Source organism: Talpa occidentalis, unplaced genomic scaffold (assembly GCF_014898055.3).
Source record: "Talpa occidentalis isolate TD23 unplaced genomic scaffold, MPIMG_talOcc4v2.1 talOcc4.3, whole genome shotgun sequence".
In the NCBI taxonomy this organism is placed as follows: Eukaryota; Metazoa; Chordata; class Mammalia; order Eulipotyphla; family Talpidae; genus Talpa; species Talpa occidentalis.
Genome location: NW_023603184.1, coordinates 47,206,779 through 47,232,431, shown reverse-complemented (window position 1 = coordinate 47,232,431; position 25,653 = coordinate 47,206,779). Strand labels below are relative to the sequence as shown.

The 25,653-nt window shown below is 37.0% G+C and overlaps 2 protein-coding genes across 2 annotated transcripts in view; one reads left to right on the top strand and one right to left on the bottom strand.

Annotated features, from left to right (window-relative positions):
• The window catches only part of CCDC90B (coiled-coil domain containing 90B), a 31,489-nt gene extending 20,952 nt beyond the window's left edge, over positions 1-10,537 (top strand). Inside the window, exons 6-11 of the mRNA XM_037522066.2 lie at positions 953-1,054; positions 1,684-1,725; positions 1,824-1,895; positions 1,976-2,029; positions 3,419-3,533; positions 10,015-10,537. Coding sequence (XP_037377963.1) covers positions 953-1,054; positions 1,684-1,725; positions 1,824-1,895; positions 1,976-2,029; positions 3,419-3,533; positions 10,015-10,070 — 441 coding nt within the window. The 3' untranslated portion in view covers positions 10,071-10,537. The remainder of the gene's footprint in view (positions 1-952; positions 1,055-1,683; positions 1,726-1,823; positions 1,896-1,975; positions 2,030-3,418; positions 3,534-10,014) is intronic.
• Positions 10,538-17,091: 6,554 nt separating this feature from the next.
• ANKRD42 (ankyrin repeat domain 42) overlaps positions 17,092-25,653 on the bottom strand; it is a gene marked incomplete at its 5' end in the record, with an annotated part of 43,650 nt that continues 35,088 nt past the window's right edge. Inside the window, 2 exons of the mRNA XM_054699446.1 lie at positions 17,092-17,205; positions 24,021-24,165. Of these exons, the coding sequence (XP_054555421.1) occupies positions 17,116-17,205; positions 24,021-24,165 (235 nt within the window). The remainder of the gene's footprint in view (positions 17,206-24,020; positions 24,166-25,653) is intronic.

Below are 25,653 nucleotides of genomic sequence, written 5' to 3'. Positions count from 1 at the left end.
TGTTCTGGAAGAGCTGTTCATGTTATTCTTAGATCTTTTTCAGAAAGAATTTGTCCACATATGCTTATTTGATGTGTCTGTGAGAAAAGGTGAGTGCAGGAACTTTCTCTACCATTTTGATCTGCCTCCAGAGGCCATCTTTTCTTTCACATATTCTATGTAGTGCCAAATATAGAAGAAATTCTCAGAAGCTTAGACAAAATTAATCATATTATGCTGATAAGGGATCGTTATTTAATTTATTTTTTGTTAAAGATTTTATTAATTTATGCATACAATAACTGGTGTGTAAGGCCAGAGTTGTGGGGGGTGAGAGGATTCACCAGAGACAGAGTGGGAGGTAGAACGGGCAGATATACTGAAATATACTGCAGAGGGGAGCAGCAGGCAAGACAGGAGAGGTCTGCTTGGGCGTGTGGGTTAGCCCCTGCTAGGGAGCCAGGGATGGAACTCAAGCTGCAGTGGCTGGTGATAACTTAATAGTGCTGAGACTTTAACCCCAGCATCACCAGGGAGACTCCGGGATCTTATTTTAACAATAATTTTGCCTGTTTTGTTTCTACCTGACTTCTGAGTCTTATCTAGTACCCTGTAATTTTCTGGTTACAGAAATCAAAATCAAAGCAATAAAAAAAAAATCTCTTTCTATTAGATATTTTTTAAAACATTATTTATTGAGGAACTCTTTAGAGGTTAACTACTGTTTTATTAGGATTCTTTCAATAAAAAGATCTCCACATTTATTTCTCAAATATTTTTTCTTCCTTGAATCGCCTACTCTTTTTATTTTGATATTTCAGATATATAAGTTTCATGTTTTTGTTTTGTTTTTACTTAGCCAACATTATAGCTTGTAGCTTAACAAATTCAATTCAAAACGTTTCATGAAAACAGTTTCAAGTCAAGGCATGGCATTCCATCGGTCATGGGTTATTTTAATGTTGCTTTCTAGGAAATAACAGTACAACAATTAATGGCTCATTTGGACTCCATCAGGAAAGACATGGTTATCCTAGAGAAAAGTGAATTTGCAAATCTGAGAGCAGAGAACCAGGTGATACAAATTTTGCTTTATTGCTCATAAAATTACTGATCTCATACAGATCTTAACTTGATGACTAATAAGACCAAATAAATCTTTATGTGGTTATTAAATAGTTACAAACAGGCTTTTGATAAAAGTTACTCTCTGTTTAATCGTACCAGATCTATGTATAAATCATAATTTCTTGCATAGTAAAGAATAAAAGCTGTATCTTCTACATGTAAAAGTCACGTGAGAAAAATTACATAACTATATAAAATTTTTAGTATAACTTATATAATGTTCTCCACTGAAAGTAATATGACCTTTTCTATTTTATTTGATCCAATACTGATTATTTTTGTGACTTAAGAAAAAGTAATTCAGTTAGATTTTGTTGTAAATAACTTTATTATTTTTCAATTTAGAGTATCATTTTTACAAAGTAGATTTTAAAACATATATTTTCTGATGTGCTCATAAGAATTTTTGCATCATATGAAATTGTTTCTTTTTGTATTTATTTTTAATCAAATTTTGTATTAGAAATCTGTAGATTCCAATTTGTACTAATCTGGGGTTTCAGGGTTTTTTAAATGAATCATAATACAGGCTTTTTGGTTTTAATGCTAATTGCACACAATCTTTCTTACACCTAGAAAATGAAAATTGAATTAGAACAAGTTAAGCAACAACTGATAGTAAGTGAGACTTTTTGCCCACTTCAGAATATTTTACGAGTTTCAGAACAAATAGATATTACAAGCTTACTTTTTTAATGTTTTTGTTTTCTTTAAAGAATGAAACCAGTCGAATCAGAGCAGATAATAAACTGGACATCAACCTAGAAAGGAGCAGAGTAACCGATATGGTAGTGTGCTTCTAAACAGTGTTCCTTTTTAATACCTTTTAGTCTTTTTTAAAAATCTTCTGATATATCATATCCTTTAGTTTACAGATCAAGAAAAGAAACTTATGGAAGCAACCACAGAATTTACCCATAAAGTAAGATAACATGTAAAAATTTCTGGTGTACTGCTATCCTGCATATGTAACCGCTTTTATGTGTTTCATTTTATAAGTTTGGAATTTAAAAATGTAGCCCTACAGGACCCATCATTCACTTAAATATTATAGTTAACCAATACTGTGGATGGCCGCCCCTGAGCTGTGACTTCTGAGTCACACTCAAGCTTTCCAAAAAGTCAAATCATCATTATATAGAAAGGAACTTTTTTTTTTTTTTAATGAGGATTCACAATCAGTATTCAAATGAGGACAAAGGTCCAATTGAAGAATCATTTTTAAAATAATAGTAAATATTTTTTATCAAGTATCAAATACTGTTTTACTTCTATTAATTTATTTATCTTCATATGAACTTCTGTGAAGTAAGGAGGCATTTTTATTCTCCTTTTATCAATTTGGAACATCAAGCACAGGGGGGCTAAGGTCCCAGAGCTAGTGAATTGGGAAAGCTGGGATATGAATCTGGACTCTAAACCCCATACTTATAGCTACTCTTTACTTTTCTCAGTAATTATAAACTAAAAAAATGACTTAATATCTATGATTTCAGTAAAACCCAGCTTTCTGACTCAGCTTAGTCCTTACTTAAAAGTTAAAAACCATTTGGTCTGTATTCTAACAGAGGAGGCGTGAATCTTGTTTATACCGCAGGTCCTAGGATAACAGTGTCATTTAGCTTTAACTTTGATGAGGAGAAATACCGTCCCTGTAAACAGTGAGTGAAACAGCTTTGAGGACCTGCTTTCCGTTTCTAAGAACCCATCTGTGAGTGCTGTAATTTGACAGAAAGGGTGGTCCCATTTGTCAAGGGTGGTCCCACTTTGAAGCATCCTATTCTCCTCTTAGCCATTAAAAGGATATAAGCAAGGAAGTCGCCCAATTCACTGCTTATTTCTAATCTCTAAGTATCACCTTGTCTCCTCCAGCTCCTTACTCCCTATCCAAATAGCATTCAGTGTCACCTGGCAAGAATTTCTGTCGTTTCCTTACAAGATAGGTGCCAATTCATATTGTAAACCTCGTTGGGTTTTTTCTTTTGCAAAATCTGTTTAAAGTGTTATCTATGCTTTCCTGCAGACTTAGGAAAGCCCTTCTAGGACTAAATTTTTGTCTTTATCATCTAACATATTTATGTCTCAAATAAGTAGTAGTCTCCAAATATCAAAATAAAAGGAATATTTTTTGTCAGTTTGTAATATTCATGTATTGTTAGTTTTTTATATTACTGTGCTTTTGCTGTTTCCCTAATCAAGATTTTTCTAATATACAGTTAGCCCATAAGTAGGGTTTCTAATGTAAAAACTTTTGTATCTACTTTTTGCATATAGTGACAAAACTTAATTGTCTTATTCTTATTTACTGTAGGATACCAAAACCAAAAGTATTGTTTCAGAGACCTGTAATAAAATTGATACTGAAATTGCTTCTTTAAAAACATTGATGGAATCTAACAAACTTGAGACAATTCGTTATCTTGCAGGTAAGGCTGTGTTTGTCAGAAAGGAATTTTTAGACATGTTAGCTCCTGCCTCCTAACATAACCACAACCAGCACAGAAGGGAAAATAGAGCAGATTTCTTTTATTGGTTGGTCCCCTGCAGTGTTTGTAGACGTAAGATTAATAGACTATATGTTTAGGATATAAGTTTAACAAGAAACCCTGCAGCTTCTTAATAGGAAAAAATATGAATATTAAAAAATACATAAACACAGTATTTTAAAATGATACAAAGATAAAATATATAATCTGCAATGAAAAGAAAATTTTATTGCGGCACTCTGTCAAAGGACTTGAGTGGACTTAATGGAGAAAGGTCACTAAAATAGATATATGATATTAAAAAACCATAGCAAGCAAAAGGGAAGGTATTATCTCCTACCTTGAGTCCCACTGATTTAAACACAGATACCATCCCAAAATTAGGTTGTCATACTCTGAGCTGACTCAGATACCCAAGGAGTTCAGAGGAATGCTAGAGTCAAGTGCTGTTTTTCCTTTTTCTTACTTTTTATAAGTAAAATACTTTCCATATAAATTGTTCATATAATTCAGAAGCAGTATAATAAAGTGAACATTTTTTACACCCTCCCCATATGTGTTGACGGTTAGCAGTATATATCTTTCTAGGCTTTTTCCTCTGTATGTAACCATAACAGATTTTTTAAATAATAACTAGATCATATTATAGAGACTAACTTTTTTAAGTCAGTGAAGGTTTATTCTATGGTGGTTTTCTGCTAGTGTATTAGTTCACAGTAATTTACAGATTTTTTTTTAAACTGAGGCAACATTGGTTTATAACATATAATTATCAGGTATATAATTCAGCATGCTGTGTCTATAACATCATGATCACCACAAAAGTCTGCTTTCCATCTGCTGCCATACAGTTGACTCCCTTCACCACTTTACCTACCCCACCCCCATGCTCCTCCCCCAGATAACCACCAGTCTGTTCTCTGTATGGTCAGTCACACATTACTTAACAATGGGGGTATATTCAGAGAAAGGCATCACTAGACAATTTTATCATCACAGAAAGTACATACAGAAACCTACTAGACACCTCAACTACAAGCTACATACAACCTGTTGGGACCACCATCATACGTGCAGTCTATAGTTGACTGAATCGTCATTAAGCAACACATGACTATGTTTGTTTCTGTTTTGTTGCTTGATTTCTTTGTATATTCCATGTGAAATGAAATCATATGATACTTGTCTTTTTCTTTCTTATTTCACTTAAAATACTCTCAAGTCCATCCATGTTGTCATAAATGGCAAGAAGGCTTATGGTAGCCTACTGTAGCATTATATGAAAATGCCATCCTTTATCCAACCACTACTGACAAACATTCTGCTTCCAGCTTTTTATTAAGAATTATATTGAACCAAACAGCCTTGTTTGTGTGTGTTTGAATAAATAAACACAAACACACAGATCTCTATGCCTTTATATTGGTCTTCCTGTATAATATATTGCTATATACTTCTAAAATTTTGGATCAAAAAGACACACATTTTTAAGTATATTTAAAAAAATAAAATTGCTTATTTATACCATCAGTTGTGTTCTGTATAGCCACTAGTTTTGTTGCGTTGGTGGCTCCATCTTTACTCCACATACCAGTGCAACGATTCTTAAATTTTGGACTTTTACTAAAGACTCACTTAAAAGAAAGGGTTCTGAGACTATTTGAAACCCCTCTCCTAGCAAAGTCTCTGGAATCAGAGATCTTTAGTTCAATACGTGTGCTCAGGGGAAATTTTGAAACAGCACTGTTTGGAATGTTTGTCCCTGCTTTCAAATTGGATCGCAGTTCAACCCAGCTTAGAATAGCTTCAAATTCCATTCAGCGTAGTTTAAGTATTTACCTAAAGAGTCAATATTTTACTTAAAAATAAAATCCTTTTCACTCTGTTTGAAAATGGTGATGCTTTCAAGAAAGTTTCATTCAGTAGTGTGTATATATGTGTATGCACACACACAGGTTGATTCTAATAGACCAGTTAGTGGCTGTGGCAAAGGAAATTAGCAACATATTGTTTGGATAATTACCTTTCTAAGTTATTTTCCCTCCTTTTTTTCACTGAGGATTTGCAACAAGTGGGCTGTAGGCATTTTTTCCTCTTTCCTTACCCTCTCCAAATATATGTGACTGCTGCATGAAATGCCTAGAAGTGCAATAACTGGGTCATGTGGTGTCACTATTTTTAATTCTTTGAAAAATGTCCTTAATGTTTTCCATGGTGGCTACATCAGTTTATATTCCCAAAAATAATGTATAAGTTTCTGTTTCCTGTACATGTGCATCAACACTTTTTGTTTATAGTCTTTTCAATAATAGCCATTCTAATAGATGTTAAATGGCATCTTATTGTGGTTTTGCGGTGCATCTTCCTTATTATTAGGTGTTGCTGAGCATTTTTCATATCCCTGTTGACCACCTGTATGTCTTTAGAAAAGTAGTCATTCTTCTGCCTATTTTTTTATTTGATTGTGTGGGGTTTTGTTGTTGAGCTATATGAGTTCTGATTTCCATGATAACCTCTTTCAGATATATTACCTGGAAATATCTTCTAGCAATCAATAGATCATCTTTTCATTTTTGTAGTGGTTTCACTGCACAGAAACATTTTAGTTCAGTGTAGTCCCACTTGTTTATTTTTCCCTGTTTCCCTTGACATTGGGGTCGGGATCCCAAAGACATCACTAAGACTGATGTCAGAGGAAGTGTCACCTGTGTTTTCTTCTATGTAGTTTGTGTTTTCAGGTCTTACATCTAAGCATTTATTCCATTTTGATTTAAATTTGGTGTATTGGTATAAGATAGTGATCTAGTTTCACTACTTTGAATGTGGTCATCCAATTCTCCCAACACTATTAAAGAGACTTTCCTTTCTCCATTGTCTGTTACTGGCTTCTTTGATGTAAAATCATTGTCCTGTCAGTTTATGTCTGGGCTGTTACTTCTGTTCCATGAACCTCTGCCCTTTCTTACTCCAATCATAATATTCTCATTACTATTGCTTTATAGTATAGTTTGAAGTCAGGGAAACAGGTTAATACCTCTACTTTTGGGGCCTCCCCTGGTGGCACAGTGGTTGAGCGCTGGGCTGCGAAGCTGCCTGCTGCAGGGCTGGTTCGATCCCCGGCCACTGGCGAGGGCCCCACATGGTGCGCAGACCTCTCCTGCTGCCCGCTGCTCCCCTCAGCAGTGTACTTTGTCGGTCTGCCTGTTCTGTTCCCTGCTCTGGCTCTGGTGAATTCGCTCACCCTCCCGTGCTTCTGACTGTACCCAGTGCTTGTATAAATAAATAAATAAATAAATAAATAAATAAATAAATAAATAAATAAATCTTTAAAAAAAAGAAATTAAAAAAAATACCTCTACTTTTCTTTTTTCTCAGGATTGTTTTGGCTGTTGGGGTCTTTTAAAGTTCCTTACAAATTTTAGTATTTTTTTCTGTTTCCTTGAATAATGCCATTTGCGTTTTGATAGAAATTGCTTTAAATATATGTATTGCCTTCAGTAAAATACTAATTTTGGCAATATTATATCTTTCAATTATGAACAAGAAATGTCTATTTCTTTGTCTCTTTTCATAATAGCTTATAATTTTCAGTGCAAATGCCTTTCACTTCATTAAGTTTTTTCTCAGTATTTTATCCTTTTCAATACAATTATGAATGGAATTGTTCTCTTAATTTTTCTTACCTCTAATTCATTGTTGCATATAAAAACAGATAGCTGTAGATTGATTTTGTATCCTGCTACTTTATTGTATTCATTTATTGTTTCTAATAGCTTTTTAGTGGCATCTTCAGGGTTTTCTCTACATATTATGTCATCTACAAATAGTGATAGTTCTATTTTTTTTTAATTTATGTTTAGGTAGCAGTTTTCATTGTTGTTTGTATTCTGAAAGTATAAGATCCCCACATCTCCAAAGTAGCTAAAGTCCACCACCATCGTCCATTGTGCTTCTTCCCTACTTTTTGCTCAGTCCCCTCCCTTCCCCTCTGGACATCTCAGTTCTATAGTCTTGCTTAAAAATCTAGTTTTTGGGTTTGGCTTTATCTGACCTTTTGTCTGGTTTCTCTGTATTCCACATATAAGTGACACCATCCATTTTCTTGTCTTTTTCCTTCTGACATATGTCACTGAGCATAATGCCTTCCAGCTCCATCCACATTGTTGCAAATGGCCTGAGTTTATCTTTTTTTGATTGCCGAATAGTACTCCACTGTATATATATTATATACCCCATCTTCCTGATCCACTTATCTGTTAGGGGTCACTTAGGTTTGTTTATATAATTTGGTTATTGTAAATAATGCTGTAATGAACACGAGAGAGGGAGTTTCACTTGGAATTAGTGGCAGGTAGAAACACAATGAAAAAGAAAAAATGGAGATACAGAACAATCAGGAAGCAAAAAATAAAATGGCAGTAGTAAGTCCTCCTATGCAGAAATCACCCTAAATGTAAATGGATTGAATTCACAATCAAAAAGCACAGAGTGGTTGCTGCATGGATTAAAAACAAAACCCAACTATAAATGCTGCCTTTCATAGACTCACTTAACTCCAGAGATAAAACAATCTATCCTTCTCAAAATCTTCTAGAAAATTAAAGAGGAATAAATGCTCCCTAACTTGTTTTATGAGGCAAACATTAGATTGATACCAAAACCAGAAAATGTCAACAGGGAAAGAAAAAAGAAAAGTATAGGACAATATCTGATGAGCATAGATACAAAACTCCTCAACAAAATATTAGCCAGCCAATCACACCAAAAGGACTGTACACCACGGTAAAGTGGGATTTACCATCCAGGAATGCAAAAAGGTCAACATCTGCAAATCAATCAGTGTGATACACTGCATTAATAAAATGAAGGATTAAAAAAAACAGATCAGTAATTGAAGGAAAAGCATTTGACAAGATTGATTTTAAAGTCTCAATAAAATGGGTAAAGAAGACACGTACCTTAAAAAATACAGGCTTTGAATGACAGTTCAACAGCTATCATCATAATGGTTAGAAACTGAAAACTTTTCCTCTAAAATCAGAAACAAGGTAAGTATTCCCACTCTAAGCACTTTTATTCAATGTAGTATAGGAAGCGCCAACCAGAGCAATTAGGGGAGAAAAAGAAAATGCATCCATATTGGAAAGGAAAAAATAATAATAAGTGAATACAGTAAAGTTACAGGGTACAAAGCCAATACACAAAAATCAGTTGCATTTCCATACACTAAATGAGCTATCAGAGAAATTAATAAAACACTCCCACTTACAATCACATCAAAAAGCCAAAAGTGGGGTTTTGATGCAACCTATGAAGCTGTCCACAGCCATTGCAGAATGAGTTCAATACCCGGCCAGGGAGCTACCCACATGGCGCAGCAGACCTCTCCTGTCTCACCCGCTGCTCCCCTCGGCAGTGTATTTCGTCAGTCTGCCTGTTGTGCTCCGCACTGTCTCTGGTGAATCCTCTCACCCTCCCACACTGCTGGCCTATATGCAAAAACAAATAAATCTTTAAAAAAAAAAAAAAAAAAGAAAAAGACAAACATACCAAGAAGGTGAAAGACTGATACACAGAAAACTATAAGACATTGTTTTACCCAGATAAAGAAATTGAAGATTCAAGAAAACGGAAAAATATCCTGTGTGCATGGATTGAAAGAATTAACATTGATAAAAATGTCCATTTTACCCAAAATAACTTAAAATTCAGTGCAATTCACATCAAAATCCCAGTGGCATTTTTTCACAAAAATAGAAAAAATACTAAAATTTATGAACAGGTTGATTACCGGAGGGAAAGAGGAGGAAACAGGTAAAGAGGAAACTCTATGATGACAAAAAAGAGTTATGACAGCAAGCATGCTGTAACATAAAGATGCTGAATTATAATATCGTGTACCTAAAGCTTATGTAATGTTACATCAATAAAAAATGCCCTACTAATAAAGTTTTTCACTTATTACAAGATCTGAAATTAAAGTTCCATAATCTTTGTTAATAATGGTAATGTTGGGCCTCCCCTGGTGGCGCAACGGTTGAGCGCTGGGCTGCAAGGCTTCCCGCTGCCTCTGCAGCACCGGTTCGTTCCCCTGCCGCCGGCGAGGGTCCCACAAAAAAAAATAATAATAGTAATGGTAATGTTAATGACTTAAAACATGATGGATTCTAAGTAACATATAATCTACATTTTAAAATTACTACCGTCCCTATTCTGTCTTTTAGGAAGATTTTAAGAATTGGTATTAATCCTGCCCTAAAGGATACTCTGTTCTTAAGCTTAATTTTCTAGGGAATGCAAAACTTAAGGTAGAAATGGATTCGCTTTCCTTTACTTCTTGTTCTTCATTCAAATTAAAGATGACATCATTTCTGTTTGTCTTTGTAAAATAATCACAAATGTCCATCTTTTCTTTTCACAGCCTCGGTGTTTACCTGCCTGGCAATAGCATTGGGGTTTTACAGAGTCTGGAAATAGCAGTGAAACTAGTGCATTAAACTCCGCCTGTTGCCGCTATTGACTTCTTAGAACACTACGCCAAGAAACGTTTACTTTTTCGAATACTGAAAAGTTGCAGCAGAATCTTTATACAAGATTATTCAAAGTACCTATGGGCTACAAAGAAATGTTGTAGAATGGGAAGATGTATTTTGTCTTTGTTTTGTGTTTGTATCTTTATTATGTTGAAAGCTGCCAGAAAAAACCTGATTGAGATCGAAAGGACTTTTGATTTATCATTTTGATAAGTCTAAAAAGCCAGCTAGATTCTTCTTGTTTACTTGGACCATGTAAATCTTAAAGAATTTACTTGGTATCCTTTGCAGATTTGAAAAGTATTCTCAAGCCAACATACTTGTTTTACTGTATTGAACTTTGCTGAAAACTATTATCTTTTCATATAAAATAAAATGCTAACATAACAAAGTTTGTTTTAAAAGTTACTTCTGTGTTTTAGATTTTTTTTTGGTAGTGAAATGTTTTAAAATAATGTATTCACTAGTACAAGTGTATGGTATTAGGTATAAAATCTGTATTACGTAATCTCTAGTCTCCTGAAATTTATGGGGAATTTCATGTTTTTACCTTGTTATTGGGCCTACTATATTATTTGCTTAAGCAATAGTACCTATTAATAATATATTTGCAGTTTAAAGAGAAGTACAAAATACCATTTTTATCTTAGGTCCTTAGTTTTACCCAGATAAAGAAACCAGGGTTAGTAAGTGCTAAACATTTCAAAAGATTTCATAATACTTTGACAATAACTTTAAAGATTTCATAATTCAGTATTCAACATAATCTCATTGCTTGTTGACTTATAAATAGGGAAACTGAGGTACAGGGCAGTTAAGAGACTAGTCCTTATGGTTGAATCAGAGGCTTTCCAACTGAATTTTCTTCAAAGATCATACCTTGTGGATAAATTTTTATTGGTTTTACCAATAAAGACCATACAGTCCCTTTGTAACAAAACCTACAGTGTATCTGCTTGCTGCATGAATAACACTGCCTGCTGTGTGCCAGACAACATGCTGGTCCCCGTGTCACAGAGGTGGACATTGTTTCACGCTCATGAAACTGATGATTTTAGTGAAGACAGACAATAAACAAATAAATGATTGGTTTGTTATAAGTTATGCCAAAATATTGAGGGGAAATACTTCCCTCTATATGAAGGAAGCTTCATAGCATATTTTTTTTGACACTTCTCGCATTCATTGACCCCAGCGTGAAGTGAAGTGAAAGGAGTGACAAATCCCAAGCAGCCCAGCCACCGCTTTCCCCACTGGTGTGGCACCAGACTGTCTGCAGAGAACACGATGCTTTGCTCCGTGGGGATCAGTTTCGCCTCTGCTGCTAAGCCTGCCCCTCGTCCAGTGATGCTTTGGGAGAGAGTGAGTCGCTCCAGCTCTGAGGTCAGTGACAAGAAGTTGGCTAAACTGAAAGTATTAACCATATTTTCCACCTTCATCCACACTTTTACCAGTTTTATTAGTAAATAAAGGTGCTATTGAGGCCACTTGTTCTTATCTCAGGTTCATAACCCAGAGGCAGGAGCGCCACTGACTGGATCTCTTCAAACCTCAGTGAATAAAGATGCATGTATCCCGTCATGGGCATGTATCATGAAACAGATTTTGTTCATTCTTTCAGGGACTTAGCAAGTGAAGTGCTTCCAATAATGAAATAGAAATCTACACACACCATACCCTCTTCCCATTACTGCCAGAACCTGTATTTTTTTCCTTAGAGACTTCATTTTGGTGGTAGTTTTAGATTTTAGATAGACTTTTGTTTAAGGAATGGAAATATCTGGGGGGGGGGGTGCGGGGAAAGTGTGTTCCCACATACCTCAAAACTACCTGGGCTCCAGCTCCTGCACCACTGTGTAGACTTGCTTTTGTTGTTTACATCTGTTTCATATGCTAAACTGAGTCCCCAAGAGGTCTCCTGGCATATATGAAGGTGCTTGGTAAATGTGTCCAGAATAAATGATATAAATACACCCAATTCACCTTAATCCAAAATTTTAAATATTTTATTTTGGTTATGTTGAGGACATTTCATTTTTACTGCGTTTCTGAGAACACTAAACTTTGGGGGGCATTTTCTGCAAGTAGTAAGAAGCCTCCAAGAGGACTAGCTACCTTTTCTCCTTGCTTATGGCCTCAGATCCTAATTTACTCATTCACGCTACTTGGTGGTGCAATAAAATAAATGAGGCAAGATTATATAAGGACTAGTTAAAAGTCAATGAAAATTTTTAACCATTTCGAAAAACAATCCAAACTTATAATACCCATTTTGTTATACTTTAACAATTTAGACATGTGATAGCATTTTAAATATTTTTTAATATAAAGAAAAAATTGGCAGGTTATGCTGAAATTAGTGGTGGTCATTTTGTAGAATAATAGCGCCCATTGACTGACTATAAACAACAGCTAAATAACAAGTATGAACTCATCTATTTCTCACTGCAGTCCTCTTAGGGAGGTGGGATAATCACTTCACAGACGAAGAAACAAACTAAGTCAAGTAACTAGCCAAGGCCATGCATTTGGAAAGTCACACAGACTTCAATTCAAAATCTCACGCTCTTAATACCCTAGTGATCCGCTGTCCCAAGAGATGGAAAAGCTACTGAAGCTTGGAAGCAAAATATCAGAATTTCTACTGGTTTCTCTTTTATACCTTTTCACTTCTTTTTTTGTGTTTCATTAACATAATGTAGCAAAATAAATATTTGATGCTTGATCCCAATTTCTGGCACAGAGCTCCTAAAACTCATACTTTTCTGAGTGCTGGGGGTGGTTAGGAGTTTCCTTTGTTTCCTAGGCATACAGCTTCTAAGACCCTTGGACTCTCCAGAGTGGTAAGAGCATCTTGTCAACAAAGGAACTGTTTGGAAGTTAGTCCTTACTTACCCTAAGCAGCCACAGCCCAGGTAAATCCTAACACTATGGAAAACGGGAAAAACAGGTAACTGGTGACCTCCAGAGAGCCTCCCCACCAAGTGTGTTCTCCTATTACAATACTCTGCTAATATTTCTTTTTTTCTATCTGAAAATTTTACTCCTTTGTGGTAAAAACATATACTCCAGCAAATAAACAGCTCCTTTTGTACCATTCTTTAAAGCCTAACCTGCCATCTTCTTAAGATGCTCTCAGTTTTTGATAAATGTTCAGATGTAAGGTTAGTAACTTTAAGTAAAATCACTCTAGAAACTATATATGGTACGTTAGAACAATTATATTCTCTCTTAAAGAGGTAAAGTTAACTCCTTTTCAGAATGTAAAAACAACAAAAGCATGGATGACAATTCACTAGACTTGAAATGCTTTGTTAATGCAATAAATTTGCACTGGATCGAAAAAGTTGTGAATTGTTTAAAAATGATCTTCATTAAACTATGCTTTTAAAGTTATCCTTTTAACACGTGGCATGTGCCCATTTTTACAAAGGCACTTCTTGTGTATTCTTCAAAATAAAGTGTAAAAATTAATATTGTCATTTATTTTCCTGTGTCACTAGTATAGAGGGAAGCAGGGCCTTCCTGGTGGTGCAGAGGTTAAGTCTCTGCACTATCACGCTATTGCCACCCACTGCAGCATGTGTCTGATCCCAGGCCAAGGAGCTAACCCACATGGCACAGCAGACCTCTCCTGTCTCCCCGCTGCTCCCCTCAGCAGTGTATTTCAGTAGATCCACCTGTTCTGCTCCCCACTCTGTCTCTGGTGACTCCTCTCACCGCCCCACCCCTTACACCTCCCCCCCACACCTCTGGCCTACACCCCAGCTCTTGTATGCATAAATAAGTAAAATAAATATTTAAAAAAATAACTGGAATAAGTATAACAAAGTATTTCCAGCACTAAGATTAACTTTAGGGTAACTAAGCTAGAAGGTAAATAGTCCTAGAAGGCCAAGGGAAATGTCGAATGTGGGGATTCCAAGAGTCTTTTAAGGAAACAGACTCTGGGGACCTCCCTGGTGGCGCAAGGGGTTAAGACGCAACCTATGAAGCTGTCCACAGCCACTGCAGCAAGATTTCAATCCCAGGCCAGGGAGCTACCCACATGGCGCAGCAGACCTCTCCTGTCTCACCCACTGTTCCCCTCATCAGTGTATTTCACAATCTGCCTGTTCTGTTCCCCACTCTGTCTCTGGTGAATCTTCTCACTCCCCACACCTCTGGCCTGTACCCCAGTTCTTGTATGCATAAATAAATAAATCTTAAAAAAAAAAAAAAAAAGACCGTGAACTTCCTGATTAGAATCCTATGGCACATATCTCTCACATATTTAAATGCCCAACAAATGTTAACAACTATTGTTTCCATAGATCGAAAACTTAAACTAGTAACATAAAGGTTATCATAATGATAGCTAAGCCAATTTCCTTGGCATTCGCTTACAGACCTTCGACTAGCCTGAACTGGTCTTAACCAAATGCACTCCTGTCAGGACAAGCTGCTGTTGGTGATTCTGGGTCAAGGTGACCTTTGTGATCATTTGAAGTGCACACCAGGGCCTAGCGTGTGGGCAGCCTGGTATATAGTGACAAGGCTATGGCTAGCAGTGCCCAAAGCTAGCAGTCAGATCTACAGGTGACCCAGGATCTAGACAAGTGCTCCAAGAGAGTTGAAAAAATTTCTAGCTTAAGTGGGGTAAGGGTGGGTGGGTAGGGAATGTGAGGGAATTGAAGTGAGAACTGAACTGAGAAATGCCATGGTGGTTTCTTTTCTTTTCTCTTTTTTTAAGATTTATGCATACAAGAACTGGCTACAGGCCAGAGGTGTAAGGGGTGAGAGGATTCACCAGAGACAGAGGGGTAACAGAACAGGCAGTTCAACTGAAACGCACTGCTGAGGGGAGCAGCAGGTGAGGCAGGAGAGGTCTGCTGCACCATGTGGGCAGCTTCCTGGCCAGGGATCGAACTCATGCTGCGGTGGCTGCAGACAGCTCCATAGGTTGCGTCGTAACCCTTGTGCCACCAGGGAGGTCCAGCCATGGCTGTTTCTGATCAGCAAAGTAGGGCAAAGGAAAAGAATAAAGCAGTGTCTTTTCATTCTGGCCACCTCTGTATTCCTTTTTTATAAAGCATGGAAAACCAATGATTAAAATTCTAAAGCAGATCATTTACATGCGTATTCTTAGCAAAGACATCTTAGGGATTTTTACTTCCTCTTACAAGAGTATATTTTCATTTCTGTAAAACTTTCCTGAGTAAGATACTTGGCTGTTGTAAAGTTGTCCTTTTCTAAAACTTACTGTTCTGATAATGTATTTATGACCTGCTGCAGGGGGCCTTGCTGCCCCAGCCAGGTAAGACACTGGCAAGCAGCTAAGAAAAGGGCTTCACACCGTGGGGCTGAAGAAAAAGGGCCTCACACCGTGGGGCCAAAGATTTCCAAAGAGCCTCACACCATGAAGCTGAAGATTAATCTATAATCTATATACATCCCTTTGTTTTTTGTTCTTAGTCATATAAGAAAAACTTCTCGGAAAATACATTGGGCAATAAAGTATATGTATAAGAATATTATAAGCACATGGCACGGAGAATTACCTGCTTAAAAATTAAACACTGTAAATTTGGCCTGCCTGACAAAGGGAAAGTTTGTTGTACATGAGCATGCATGACAAGCCATCCAGCACGATTATAGTAAGTCCTTCTTTTGCTTTTTTTTAAGAAGTTTCTTAGAAAAATTTTTAAATGAAGTTAACTGTATTAAGAAGTTTCTTGGGGGGCCTCCCCGGTGGCGCAGCGGTTGAGCGCTGGGCTGCGAGGCTGCCCGCAGCCTCTGCAGCGCCGGTTCGATCCCCGGCCACCGGGCGAGGGTCCCACAAGGCGCGCAGACCGCCCGCTGCTCCCCCCAGCAGTGTGTTTCGATTGTCTGCCTGTTCTGTTCCCTGCTCTGGCTCTGGTGAATTCTCTCACCCTCTCATGCTTCTGACTGTACCCAGTGCTTGTATAAATAAATAAATAAATCTTTAAAAAAAAAAAAAAAAAAAAAGAATATAGGTCTCCTTATTTAAAAAAAAAAAAAAAAAAGTTTCTTGGTAGAAAACCCTGTTAGCTGATAACCGAAAAGCAGCTGGTCTCCGGCTGAAGGCCATGTGAATAGAAGAGTCTTTGGATGCTTAGGCTTTCGCTGATAGGGGTGTACTGGCGGCTATCAACTGTCTTAGGTAATTGTCTAGCTAAAATAATAAGTTTTAGTGTAAGGCTTAGTTTTTTATCCATTAACCTTGAAGGTTGGTTGCCTTCTTGCAGAGAGCACGTAGCAGCCAAAAGTCTATGGGAAAAGAATGAACTGATTGTTTCTGCTTTGCTTCCATGCACATGATGACGTCATCTCACTGCTTGCAAAAAATGAATAAATAAAGACCTGCTGAGCCCCTCAGTAGAAGATACTTGCACCTCATCCAGTGTCAGTGTCTCCTCACTACCTCATCCCCTTCCCTTTAGCCCTTAAAGTTTTGCCTAGGCCGTCTCCTCCTTTCAGGGACTCCTGACACGACACTTTGCCAAGGCTGGTCGTTGGCAATGACCCAAGATCAGATGCTTTTTAAAATTCAATTCATTAGAAAAGTTATTAAAAATCATATCCTCTATAGTAGTAGTAAGTGGTATTATCTAGAAAGTTTTATAATTCTATTATAAAGCCATAATAGATTTTTCTAATAAGTTTAAATGTCTAGAATAATTTTTAGCATGTAGGACTGGACTGCAACATCATGTTATTTTAAAATTTATGGAAATACTTGCAAAATCAATTATCCATAAATCTAGTTTTTGACTTGCCTATGTAAATATGTCAAAAAATTATTGGGAGAGGGAATACAACTAACTCCACATAACTTTAACAATTCCTTTGTTATGGTAACACTTGTCTGTTTTCAGAATTGGAATAACATCATAACTTCTGAAAAGAGCTTATGTAGATTTACATTTATATCAATTTTAAAAAGAAGAGACAAATTAAGCAAGTTTATTTAAAGTTTATTACAGTGATTAATATCTTCTTACAAAAACTCCCCCAGAAGTCACTTTTTTCTTCACTCGCCGCTTCTCTTTGCTTGACTCACAAGAAGAGTCCTCTTCCTACAAAGGAAAAGAGCCAAATAAGATCTCAATGCTGGAAGAACATTTTCATCTTTTGTTTTGTCCATTCCAGAAGAAAGAAATTAACCATGCTAATATGTACAAGTCTGAATTAATTTTCTCTGGGGATTTTGTATAAATAAATTCTCAAAGTTTAAGTAACAATATTGGGTTAAATCATAAACTATGAGGCCAAGAAATCATCCAGTCCTTTCTCTACCTAATATAGCCCCCAGAGAGAACAGCTCATTTCTGTGTCTATCTTACAATAATTCACCATATATTGCTAAATGAAATATACAAAGGGTTAGAATGTCAGCTTCTGGATTTATAAGCCCCACTGGTATTAGGAAACACACTTCCTGGCTCCTTCATTCCCTCCTGTGTTCACACAACATCCCTCTCCAGCTCTTGTCTCATCTTTGTCCGCTATCCACTGTTTCTATTTCTCATCCATCGTAGTACTCATGTTTGCCCACCATCCACTTTGTACGACCTGGCACAGAGAATTCATGGGAAGGAGCAAGAGAGGGCTAGAAATACCCTGGGTGCTCACAAGATGTTTATCATCTTTAAGTAATTCTTCCAATCAAAAATGCTCTGCTGCCACTAGGCAAGACAGCCTGAAAGCAGGGCCTCCAAGAACAGCCAGAGCACTTGTCCACAGCCAGCCCACGGCTGAGCGGGTGCTTCCCAATGCTCTCCAGCCCACATCTTTGCTCGTGAGGTCAGTCAGTTTAAGTCATACAGCTGTGTGTGAACATGGACGTCCATTGCCATGATCTCAACACCACCTGGAAAAGACAGACTACAGACCTGTTCCCTCCCCCTCTCTCAGTTGCAAATTTAAAGAGATGGAGAATTTGCAAAAGGTAATATATACACTCTCCTCCTTTAAAAAGCTGGTCTGACACCTAATAGCAACAAACTTTTATTGAGACTTAGCACCTGGTGCCACTACATTTCATATTTTACATATATACAAGGTGATGCAGATGGTATTACCAACATTTTATAGATGCGGGAACAGAAGTCAAAAAGGTTAAACAAGCTGCCCCATGTTTACAAGCCTAAATGAGTGGCAGGATTCAAATTTGGATTTTGTATAACAAAAAAGTTCATGTTCTCCTAACCATTCTTCAATCCTATCTTCCAGCAAATACCAAAGCTTCTACCAACACCAAATATGTAACGGGGTTTACTCAATCTTTCATTTCCTATAATTATACTGTTTACTATATATACTATATGGTAAGTATGCAAATAAAAAAATAAGTAAGACCTGGTTCCCACTCAGGAATCTGTGGTGGAAGCAGCAGATATAAAATAAAGTGCTCAATTCACTGCCCAGGTTTCAGAAAGTCCCCAAGAGTATTTGGGAATGGATGCAAATATGTCCATGAAAGAAAGACAATAAGGTAGGGCAAGATTTTAACGTCATACAACGAGATGGAATTAGAGAAAGAGCATGAAAGATGTTGGAAAAGAGTAGAGCTATTTGTCAGAAGTATAGCCAATTTTCTAGTGCTTAACAGTTACTAGACCTCCATAAACAGATATATTTATTTTCCTTTACCTCTCTCATATACAGACTTCTAAAGGTTTTAAATATTCCAGATATTCTAGAAGTAATGGTTAAATATTAAAGCCTCTACTAACACCAAAAATATAACTTGCATCTTACTGTATAACTAGCTCAAAATGAAATATGTGATTGGCCTCAACAGGCCTCTGTTTAGAGTTGAAAGTTCCAAATTTTCAAATTCTAAAAGTTTCTACATTTGGTTACCATCTTCACTAAGTTACTCATTTTCTCATCATAAATTATAGCCAGAAATATGTTTTCCCCTAATATGTGTCTTTTCCTAAATTCAGGAATTGAATGATAATATTGAGATAATGAATATATGAATCATGGTGCTTAGGCATACATATATTTTTTGAATATAAATCAGTATTGTTTTGCTCTGACTTTACAAGTTTTTGTGGAAAAGATTAACAGTACCACACATGAAAGTATTGATAGGGTATATACATCTACAAAACATTACTTAGTTATATAGAATTCTTATTTTTAAAAATGCCATGCACTATGAGAAGTATATAAAACTAAAAAGGAGATACTTTCACCTTCTTGATTCCTAGTACTGACTCTTAACAGTGTCAATACAGTATAACAGAAAGAGAAAGAGAAATCGCAATTTCTAGTACTAGATTAAAAGCCCAGTTCGAGAAAACTCACTTAAGCCTTCAAGTTGCTCCAGGGATCATACAGGCTCATGGGCTAAGATGTCCAAGGACTGACATAAGCCCAGTGAACTGTGACCATGACAAAGTCCAACCCAGCTTCTTTATCAGGAGAAAGCAAGGGTAAGTTTAACAGGGAAGTAATCTTGGATGAGGTGGATTAGCGAGCATGTTGATTAGCAAGCATGTTGATCAGCAGGACCAAATCTTTAGCCCACCAACTTCCTGACTGACGCTGATTTGGGGGATGGAAGCCGTGAGAAGTTCAGTGCTATAGAAGTCTATGCGCAGACATCTCTGCCAGAATGATTATAGTTCCTGTCTAGTATAGAATTTCTAAGGTAAATGCTTTTATTTAAGTACAATATGCATACTAAAAAGAACAAAGAGGGGAAAATTTGCTGAATGTTATTCATAAATGAGTAAATTTCTACATTTAATAATACTAATAGCAAACATCCTTGTACATGTCTTTTAATGCCCATTTGTGTACATCAAGAGACATATACTAATTCCACTAGGAATTAATGAGTTGTAGCTAAGTGGATACACTGCCTTAGTAGACAGTGACATTTTCTAAAGTGATTAAGCCAATTTACATTTCCACAAGTAGCAGATAAGAGATTCCAATAGCTCCACATCCTCACCAACATTTGATAATGTCCATTTTGTCTTGTTTTGTTTTCATTTTAGTCACTCTGGTAATCTATATGGGCATCCCATTTGTGTTTTAATTTACATGTCTGAAAACTAATGATTCTGAATACATTTTCATGTTTATTAACCAAAAATCTTCCCCATTTTGTGAAATGTCTGTGCAAGGCTTGCTCAGTGGATTTTTGTTTGTTTTACTCGTTTTTTACTGAATTGTATTTTTCATAATGATTTTTTACACATTCTGGAACAAGGAAATACAGGGAAGGGAGAAGAAGGGGAAGGAAAAAGAAAATGGAAGAATGGAAACTTTTTTACTTTCTGGCTTGCCTTTTCAACCCATTTAATGTTGTTTTTAATGAACTGAAGTCTTATTTTAGTTCAGTCTATCAACTTTTTTTAATCCCATGTCAGAAAGAAACCCTACAGTGTTCCCTTTGAGTTGTTTTATCCACTTAACTTTAACTTTAAGGCACATCTTGAAATAAATGGTTGAGTTAATAAACATAACTCCAATATAAATAACATCTTAATGTATGTACTATAAATTTTATATTTAAAATTTCAAAACTAAATTAGCTCTATTAAAGAACTATCATCAAAAGTTTGAAAATATTTCAAAATACATCTTCTGATAAGCCCAGTGAGTGAGCAGGAAAGACAAGGGGTTATAACTGCAGTAGAAAGTGGTGCTAAAATCATGGACATGGGGCTAAGGCAGTTAGGTTCAGAAAGTGGCCACCCATGTAACAAGCCCTGGGACTTTACACAAAGTATTTTCTGAGATCTACTTATAAATTATAACTTATTTATACAATTAACATACTGCAATATACTAATAATATAAATTTAGATCTTATTTATAAAATGAAGCTAATACCTGCTGAATATGAAGCACTTGTACTGAACCTAACATAAAGGTACTCAGTAACTGTTGATGATGATGACAAAGATATTCTTATTGAGGTAAGTTAGATGATCTCATAGAACTTAAATTTTCAGGACTGTGGGTAAAGCAAATGCCCAATTAAACAGTAATGCAAATGATGGGGTACACTCAGAGCAGGTCAAAGGACTCAGTGAAAGGAGTGCTCATGTGTGGTCAGCAGGATTTGGAAAGGGTTGAAGAATAACATGGTTCCTAAGGGATTCTGAGAAGGAAAGTTGAGAAAGATATACATGAACAAACTAAACACTATATATGAACAAACTTTCAATACATATGAACAAACTAAACAAAGGGTTGGCGTGGAGCAAGTTCAGAAAAGACACGCCACAAGGAGGAGGACAGGGGAGAAAGGGCTGGTCAAGCAGGAGAATGCAGGCCAAGATGAGAGCCTATGTGAGAAAGCACTAGAAAAGTCATAAAAATGTTAAGTGCATTACACACGTCAGCATGCAACCACAGGTCCCGACCAGAAGGTGGCAGGAGAAAGATTTTTGTCAGAGCTGCATGAAGAATCCATATAAATGATCACTGAATGTAAAGTTAATTTCATTTACACTTTATATATTTAGACTGCAAAATAAACTTACTCCTTGAGCTCTCAGATGTTCTACACATTTACTTACCTACTATGTTTACTCAAATATAAAAGGCAGAAAGGATGGAAAAAAAGAGACAGTGATTTTAAGGAGTATATACAATACTGTCAGTAAGATTAAACAGAAATGCCCCAGGATTTCTACACATTTCTTTTACCATCAATATAATCCCGTGGGGGTGTTCTCCCCACTTCAAAGATGAGGAAATTGAGTCTCAGAAGTTTCTGCAGAAGAGAGAAACTGTGCCAGGTCACAGCTGCCATGTGAGGTCAGTGACATTAACTCATTTACACAACAATTGGTAGAACCAAAAGCAGGACTTCAAGAGTCAGTGTGCCCAGAGCCAGGGACCTTGAGCTAGTGCTCCTGAAACCCTGTGCTGGTCGAGAACAAGGCTTTACGGCTATGCTGTGAAGAATGAAATAAAGCCCCACCTTGAGAACAGATGCTTCTGAACAAGAAAAGAATAATTTTAAATAGCTAGAAAACAAGTTTTCTAAGCAGACAATCCACTTGGAATGACTCAAAAGAAGGTATGAGGCTTGGGCCGTGTCCACAAGCTCCAGACAGCTGGAGAAGAACAACACATGTCCCTGCCTTTGAAGAGACTGGAGCAGTCAGAAGAGTTCCTGCCACCAGAGAGAGGGAAGTGACCTGGAGTTAGTGGCAGCTTCTGCATCCCTCTACTCGGCTGGCCAATGCCATGGGAGCGCAGTTGGCCTCTCTGTATCTCCAGGGGCTAAAGGTGGTACTAGAACAACATTGCAAGAATGAGAGACTAAATTAATTTTTATAATTTCATCTCTTGGAAAATTAAGTACTGGCAGATACCAAAACCCAGAGAATGTTTGAATTTGCATATGCATAAAAATACACAAACACTTTCATAAATGAGTAGAATGTTGTCTAATATGATACATACCAAACCATTAAAAGTAGCTTCCTCTGGAGAGAATTTAATGTGGGAAGCAATGTCTGTATATTTTTAACATTTTATGAAAAGTTCATATACTGTTGTAATATTTTTACATAGTTATTAAAGAGTCTAATGATTAGTTTGTGAAAATTCTGAAGAAACAAGGAAGTTTTTATTATAGGTCAGGTTTAAGATGATATAGGTCTGAAACAGAATTAATTCATCCATAGTGACTGAACAAACATTTTCCTATGGAAGGAAAGCACGAAATGTACTTGAGTCCCTACACTGAGTCACATGAGCTGTCCACAAGGGCCACATCCTCTGTCTTTACTTGCAAAACAAAGTGGGGGTCAAAATTTCCCCAGTGCACTTCCTGACTGCTCTACTCTGAGACGAGATGGCCTGAAATAAAAGGACTACCAGGGGTTTCTAAATGTCACTTGCTATTTCCGATACTCCAACCTGCTTTTGTGTGCTTATTATTAATATGTGTTTTTCATATTGACTTCCTTGTTAGCCTCCTCCTTTCTATTTGTCTCTCTAAGCATTGTTCTATGTGCTAGAGCTGCTGGGTTGCCGGAAAAGTCATGACGTGTTTTTACGTGAAAAACAGAAAAAATACGTCATGACTTTTATGACAGCTCAATATATTCTGAATTCCAAATTCATAATGCCAGCCAGGAATTGCGAGAAGAACAAGACAATGGAGTCAGAAACAGGAGACTGAATAGTGAGACATGGATCCCAGCATAATCAGTTGTGTGTGAATTTAGACAAGGTAGCTGACCTCTCTCTGAGCCTCGGTTTCCTCACAGGGAAAATGTGGGCAAGTCAAGGGCCACACAATTAGAAAACGCATAAGAGAACTTTATAAAGGTAAAGTGTCACAAATGCTAGTTTTTAGTCACTCTGTAATCTGAACCAGGAGATGTTATAACAACTTCCAAGCTGGTTCATTTCCACTCTTAAGCATGCAGTTTGAGAAGCTATAAAGAGTCCTAAAATGGAGTCCAATTCAAAGGACTTTATTTTGGTTATTTAGAATGTTAAAATATAAATACTTCACAGCTGTCTTAAAAATTCTTATTGCTTATTCTGTTTATAAAAAAAAATCCTCCTTGTGTAATACAATAATAAAATAATAACAAGGGGCATTATGAACAAGAATACTAACACATATGTGTACATGGACAGTTACATATATATAGCATAAATGTAGTTTTATATCATTCTGTAGTTATAACACTATTCCTTTAACCTTACACTCCAGAAAGTATAAATTGGCCTTACCAGTTTACAACTGAGACACGGAGATTAAAGGATTTATCTGAACCAAAAAGGGTTGTTAACCAGAATTCAAACCCAAATAGCACCCCAGTCCAAATCTTGTACTCTTAGCTACTTTTGTGTACTACTTGAGAAAGATAAATATGCTAAGAAGGATACCAACCACAGCCACAAAGTTGGGGACCTGAGTTTTTTCCAGTGTCTCCCTGAGTTGATCCATTTCTGCTCGATACTCATCCAGCTGACATTCTAATTTTTCTCTACGTAGTCGTTCGTACTCCAGCTGGCCCTGCAGCTCTTTGATTGTTCTGTCAAAAAAAATTTTCAATCACTCTCCAATATCAACTAACAATTATAATAATAATAATGAAGAGAATCCATGTCTTCTATATAAGGCAGATTAAACAAATCATGTATTCGACAAATACGTACTGAGAATCTACGTTGAGCCAGCACTGATCTAGGTGCGGCAAGATAGTGAACAAAGCAGGACAAAATTCACCTTGCTAGCACTTAGCAGTGCAGTAACACAGACAGGACAGAAAATAAGTAAATATAAGATGTTGTTGAGGAAGGTTTAATACTCCAAACACAGTGGCCAGGGTAGGCCTTCATGAGAAGTGCTTCTGAGCAAAATCCTAAAGGAAATGAGAGAGAGAACCTAGCAGCCATCCAGACAGAGAAAAGCAAGCGCAAAGGCCCTACCGCAGAAGCATACGGGGTGAACCGGGAGAAAACCAAAGGCCAGTGTGGCTGGGGTGGCTTGAAAATAGAGTAGTGGGCCAGACAGGTAAAAGAAAGGCGTAACAAGAAGGGTCTTTTAAGTCACAGTAAAGAGTTAGGTTTTTACTCTGCACTCCAACGGGAAGCCACTGGCGTGTCTGAGCAGAGAGAGCGTAATCTGAGTTAAGACTGGAGACAGGAAAGAGGAAAGTCCACTGTGGAAGCTTAGAATTCAGCAACTAAGACAGGAAAACCACTCCCTAGAGAATAATACAACTATGTCTTGTACTTGGATTGGACCTAACTAATGGACAAGGATGTTCCTCAAATACTTACCCAAGCTTTCTTTACAATTAGATCTAAGATTAGGAGATAGAATCTACACACATGGAGAGCAAATGCTAGGAAAGAACTGAAATTTACTCAGAAGAAACACCACAGTCTTAACCGATTTGACACTAGCTTCTGACACAAAAACTAAAGTAATCTTTTTAAAAATATGTTCAAAATCGGGCCTCCCCTGGTGGCGCAGTGGTTAAGTGCTGTGCCGCGAAGCTGCCCGTAGCCTCTGCAGCACCAGTTCGATCCCTGGCTGCAGATGAGGATCCCACATGGCGCGACAGACCTCTCCTGCCGCCCGCTGCTCCCCTCAGCAGTGTACTTGGTCAGTCTGCCTGTTCTGTTCCCCGCTCTGGCTCTGGTGAATTCTCTCACCCTCCTGCGCTTCTGACTGTACCCAGTGCTTGTATAAATAAATATATAAATCTTTTAAAAAAAAATGTTCAAAATCACTTATACCAATAGTATAGCCACTGCACAATGAAATATGAACAATAGAGTTTCCATAAGGGCTATGAAAACCATAATGGTCTTAGATAACAAGTTTGGAGTCATACAGGTTCAGGCTCAAATTCTGGCTTGCAACCTTTGTTACTCCTTTTGTGACTTTGTGCATGTTATTTAACCTCCTTTAAGCTGTGAAGATTGTATGGGTAAGGACGTAAAAGGCTTATTGTTAGTGCTTGATAGACAGCAGTTCTCAGAAGTAATACAAGCAGCAGAAGCAGTGGTGC